Below are 5,622 nucleotides of genomic sequence, written 5' to 3' on the forward strand. Positions count from 1 at the left end.
GAATTGTAGAACTGAAACTGAATGGTGGGAGTGAAACTGAAATTATTGGATAGCTGAATTTTTAAAGGATGAAATGCAGTTTCAAAGCAAATGAATTCATTTTCAATATATAAAATTCAATTTCAATTTAGTGATGATCATTTTCAAACCATAAATTCAATTTCAAATACGACTAATTCAAATTCAGTTTTCAAAAGCATTTATTCAAGTTACAATTCAGATTCAAATTTAACTTATTCAAATTCAGTTTCTGATGGCACAGATTTCTGCCCATACTTAGCAGTCTTTTGATACTCTGTGTGCCTCCCAGAGCACTCTGGCATGCACACACAACTTAAGGTCAGGAGAGAGGTTATAGCTTCTCTTATTGATTTATTGTATAGGAGGACACCTACTCTGTATCTGGTTAACTATAAGAGCCTTTTGTTCAGATGGACCGCTAGACTCCTGGCACCAGCTTTGGAGAGTCTTCACAGGGTCACATCTTGACTATAGGGAACCTGGCTGAGAGTCTGACGGAGGTCAGGTCTCCCTCATGCATGAGTAACACAAAGAACTTCGCTTGCTTGTGTCTTGCTTTGCTGTGTACTTAAATTGTCTCGTTCCAGCGTTGGGCCTGTGCTAGACAGACCCATCAGACACTGGAAATCTTTTTTGTGGAGCCTAGCCCGAGAATTTCTGATGATCAACAATAATCTGCTGCAGTTCAATCACAACCATGTTTAAATCAGTTGATGTAGAAGGATCATATTCTGACTTTAGACTCCAATCATTAGAAAATGCTGCATTTCTACAGGTTCCAATGTGGTTAGAGGAACCCTGGGACATGTTGAACAATAATACGATGGAGTTTCTTCATAAGCACTTGGTTTGATTATTGTGGGAAATCTCCAAATATGACTGACTTTAAACATCAGCTTATCCTGCTGATCCAAGTCCAACACTGAGTTTGTAAAATGATGTTTGTCAATCATTTTGTTTGGTTTCTGAGGAAAATGATTCAATAACTTGCTGCTAATACACAACATTTCATTATAGTTTATTATGACCCTATTTTGTCTGACCATTTGAATCACATTTGAATTTATAAATAAATTCAAATGTGATTCAAATTTGTGTGAAAGGACATTTGTGTCTGATTTCCTTTCAGTGTTGCACTTTGTAGACGCTCCCTGAGCACTGGTCTCACAGCCAGCTGCACATAGAGACCAGTGTTGTTAGTCCAGGTCAGAAGATGACTTGTTGGAATGAAAATGAGCTTGTAGTTTGTCTGCTTTAATAATGTGACTGGAAAAAGGTGTTGGACTTCAAATATGTCCGTTTCTTTCCATCTTCACCTTTAAAAGTGAAGCCTTGTGGTTCCTGGAAGGAAAAACACGACTTTTTCAAGTCTTTGTCCTGTTTTTATGATAAATGTACGACTTTAATGTGAAACATTCAGAGTTTTTTCTCTTGTTGTGTTTGTTTGAAGCTGCTTCCTGTTGGCTTCAGCTGTTTGGAGTTTCCATTTTCTAAACTTCTACATTCTGAACCTTCTTCAGCTCTGAACAGATGATGAAACACTGAATGATTTCAAGCACTTTGTCTAATAAACTTACATCTTTCATTTTTCATACAGATTGAGGGGCTGTGATTTGTCAGAGATCAGCTGTGATTATCTGGCAGCAGCACTGAAGTCCAACCCCTCCCATCTGAGAGAGCTGGACTTGACCTACAACAACCAGCAGGATTCAGGAGTGAAGCAGATGTGTGGCTTTCTTGAGAGTCCAGAATGTGCACTTGAAACTCTGAGGTGAGTGAGGAATGAATTTTATAAACCAGACTGCAAAGATCAAAGCTGCATTAGATAGCTTACATGAATGAATGAGTGGACATTTTTATGAATTTTGTTAGTTTTGTTAGGGTTCAGAAATTGAGGAGGAAGACCAAAAATAACGACCACTGATCCGGCCTGGTGCAATTAGACGAAGATTTTAATACATACACATGTGGAGTCCAACACTTGTGCAGATTCAGTGTTGAACTGTCTTACAATAGTCAAAACCAAGGCTTTATAGGGTTGGGGTGATACTGCTCCCCCCCCCTCTCAGACACAATACAGCATACGTCAATCCAAAACCACAACTGTTCAGTTGACTTTTAACACAGCTTAACAAGAACACTGTCTTCGGCTCGAACCCAGGTGCTTCCTGTCACCATCCTGCCCAGGCTTATCTTCTGGAACATCAGGTCCACGTTCTGCACAAACTGTCTCTCATGCAGGCACAATTTTGCAGTTGCAAGCAAAACATAATTAAACTCTTACCTATATAAATGAGTCTATCTAATATGTCTGTGTGTATGTGGGTGTATGTGTGTGTCAGCTTCTGCTGCCCTCTGTTTCACCCTTCACTTCATCAGCTTGTAACCTTTCCACCAGACAGAAGGCCAGCTCGTACGCAACTGAAACTATGTGTGTGTATGTGTGTCTCGTCCTTAAATGCTCTCTCATCTCACCCGTTGCACTTCTGACCCTTCACCAGAACACAGGCTCATCCTTACATGTAATAACCTAACTGGAACTATATATGTAATATGTTGAGTAAATGTTTTAATCAAGAGCCTCTACTGAAAGCTTAATCAAAAGATATAAATGCATAATAAAATACTACAGATTCATAACCTACTCACAGTACTTGCACTCAGACTCTGCTTTCAGTTTCACTTTTGCAAAGCACGCCGTTTCCTGTCAGCCTGCAACTCAGTTTCTCCCCCACTGAAGACTTCAGTGTAAGAATATAAAAACATTCAAAGCCTTTAAAATTATGGATTCAACTCAGCAGTTTAAAGTGGTTCTTCTTGGACCTGTAATAAAAGCTTAATTGGGTGCCAATATGTTTAAACATCTAAATGCAATATCAATATTCATAATTAATGGAATAGTAATAATGATCATAAAAATAGCAGCAACTAATAGCAGCATAATATTTTACCACTCCGGACAGTTTCTATCAGTTTTTTGTGTAATGAAGCTAATAAGATGCTGACCAATAGGTTTTAGTTAAAGATTGTAATGACAAAAAAATACCTGCTATGTTTTTTTTTTCTGAACAAAACAGTGGAGTTTACAGCAGGAAGAATGGTAAAAACTGCGTTTTCTATGGACAGCGTTAGCAAACACTCTCCTCTTGCGAGTGAAAAGCAAAAGAAAAAACACCCCTTCCCTATTGTTGTTAGAAGATGTCAGCCATTAAAAAAAATTATATGGCAACACTTGGGTGTTTAGGGAGAAGGGGAAGTTTTAGGAGTGACACCCGATGGAAAGCGGGCGAGCAAAAGAGAGCGAGTTTTCATATGTGAGACATTAGTGACGTTTAGCATGTTTGGAGGCTATAGTTAGTGTGTTGTGTAGTTATTGTTTTGTATTTTGTGTCAGTTAGACTGCTGAATGTAACAGTTGCTCAAAAGCCACCAAAGGCAAATCCCAGTGTAAACGCTGTTTCCACATGGAAAACTGGACTGATGCACCTCCTGCTTTCAGACCTGCAGGGTTTAGGCCTGTGGTGTTCTCCTCTGTCTTATACTGAACACAAATAATTTCTTTGGACTGGCACAAATAATGTGTGTGCCTTCTTATTTGATGCAGCACACCTGATTGTTCTGTCAATAGATATAATTGGTTATTTAAAAAAAAAAACATTCATAAGTTACATTTCAACTTATGAAAATGATTTGTTAAACATGTTTGTGTTTTTTACAGTAAAAAATATAACATTTTTCTACTCGGATTTTGAATTTTTTGTCTGAACTTAGATCAATTGTGCTAATATAGTATGCCAGAATGGAAAAAATAACTCAAATTTCAGATATTTGAGGTTGTGCTGAAAATAATGATACCAAACAAGGCAAGATAAACAGTTTTTAAAGGTGAAATATAGAGGTAAAATCAAAAGAAGTCAAAAACGGCCAATTATACCCTGGATCCCAGAGCACTAGTGCTAACCACTTTTCCCAATTTCAGTCCAAATCCTGCATTTTCCTGTTGCTTAGTACATGACAGCTCCACTAACACTGTCTCATCAAACACTGCCACCTAGTGGAGGAAGTCTTAGTTCCATTTGAAGCTTCAGATTACAGTTAGTTCCTTTACAAAGAGGTGGAGGTGGTGGGGCCAGAGGACCATCATCACTTGGGTGCCATAGGACACTTAACCTTTGTTTTCATATGCTGGGAACTTCCTGTTGTTCCAAGGAGGACTGGAAAATGTGTGAAAATCTCCCAGTCAGTTCCTCACAGCACACTTCAATCATTTCACTCCCACAGCATCAGGACCAGGGCTTTTTCTCTCTTTGATCCCACTAAGAGATTTCCACACAAACACCTCATCAGTGGGACTCTGAGAGCTACCAGCCCTTTCCTACAATCACAACGCTCTTCATTGAAATCAATGATATCAAAGCTGGAATCAAATGAGTCCAAGTCTTCTGCTGAGTCAGCATCACATTCATCTTTGGTCATTTCATCTTTCGTTCTTTATACAGATTAAAGGACTGTGGTTTGTCAAAGATCAGCTGTGATTATCTGGCAGCAGCGCTGAAGTCCAACCCCTCCCATCTGAGAAAGCTGGACCTGAGTGGAAACTACCTGAAGGATCCAGATGTGAAGCAGCTGTGTGATCTTCAGCAGAGTCCAGACTACAGACTGGAGTATCTGCTGTAAGTAGAGTGATGGAGTGAGTGGGTGGTGCTGTCAGCAGTATTGTACTAAACACAGTCAGTATGAAACAAAGATCCAGTGTTTCCTGTAAAGCTGCAGCTTCTCAGTGAAGCTGTGAGAGGAGAATGATGACAGGCTTCAGGATTGGACACAAACACTTCCTGTTTCTGCCTTTTTGTGACCTTTATGGTCACCATAGTAACAGATGACACACTCTGTTAAAACACTGTCAACTGCCAATCAGCCCTCTGAACAAAGCAGCACGCAGACCAATGACTGCATTCATTTCCAAGTTTAAAGCAGTGAAGAACACAGTCTGTAGGTGAGGAAGAATTTAGTGAGAGCAGATGTTTGGATGGAATTCCTCCAGTTAACAGCTGGAACATCTGGATTGTTGGGCTTGTTGTTGGGGTTCCTACAGAGCTCAGAGTGGACACACCAAGGTTCTTCTAATGAATGAAAGTCCAAACTCAAACTAGGAGGGAAAAACATTTTCATCAACTTCAATAAAAATCCAAAGATTAGAAAAAGTGAAGCAACAATGAGTCCTAGTACAGTCCCAGCACTGAAGTCCCTGCTGCTCTTTATACTGGATGTGCTGCATCACTGACTGACAGCTGATGAAGAGTCTCTGGAAACACTCGTTTATCTCCTCTGCTCTTCCTTCTTCTCTCTGCAGGTGGAGGTGATGATGTTAAACAGGACGGTGTGTGTGTGTGTGTGTGTGTGTGTGTGTGTGTGTGTTGAGAGAGGAGGAGCTGTGTCCTGATGATCCAGAGAGGTTGAAGCAGCAGCAGCTTGTGTGTAGAGACGCTCTGACTGGGCCATGTTACTGGGAGGTGGAGAGGAGAGCTTCATCCAGCAGTGACTGACAGAGGAATGAAGTGCAGATGACTGTCAGTGCTGCAGAGTGAACTGCTCTGAGAA

General features: G+C 40.1%; 1 protein-coding gene across 1 annotated transcript; it reads left to right on the forward strand.

Moving 5' to 3' along the window:
• Positions 1 to 1,725: 1,725 nt before the first annotated feature.
• Positions 1,726 to 5,410, forward strand: LOC120438023 (ribonuclease inhibitor-like). The gene is made up of 3 exons (XM_039608498.1): positions 1,726 to 1,792; positions 4,521 to 4,694; positions 5,375 to 5,410. The coding sequence occupies exons 1-3, from the start codon at positions 1,746 to 1,748 to the stop codon at positions 5,382 to 5,384; spliced, it is 231 nt and encodes a 76-aa protein (XP_039464432.1). The 5' UTR covers positions 1,726 to 1,745; the 3' UTR covers positions 5,385 to 5,410.
• The last annotated feature ends 212 nt before the right edge of the window (positions 5,411 to 5,622 follow it).

The sequence above is a fragment of the Oreochromis aureus genome, linkage group 3 (genome assembly GCF_013358895.1).
Source record: "Oreochromis aureus strain Israel breed Guangdong linkage group 3, ZZ_aureus, whole genome shotgun sequence".
Lineage (NCBI taxonomy): Eukaryota > Metazoa > Chordata > Actinopteri > Cichliformes > Cichlidae > Oreochromis > Oreochromis aureus.

Coding starts and splice junctions, on each gene's coding strand:
- LOC120438023 (XM_039608498.1), top strand. CDS start 1,746: ATGTGTGGCTTTCTTGAGAGTCCAGAATGTGCACTTGAAACTCTGAG. Junction 1,793..4,520: donor TGTGCACTTGAAACTCTGAG/GTGAGTGAGGAA, acceptor TTCTTTATACAG/ATTAAAGGACTGTGGTTTGT.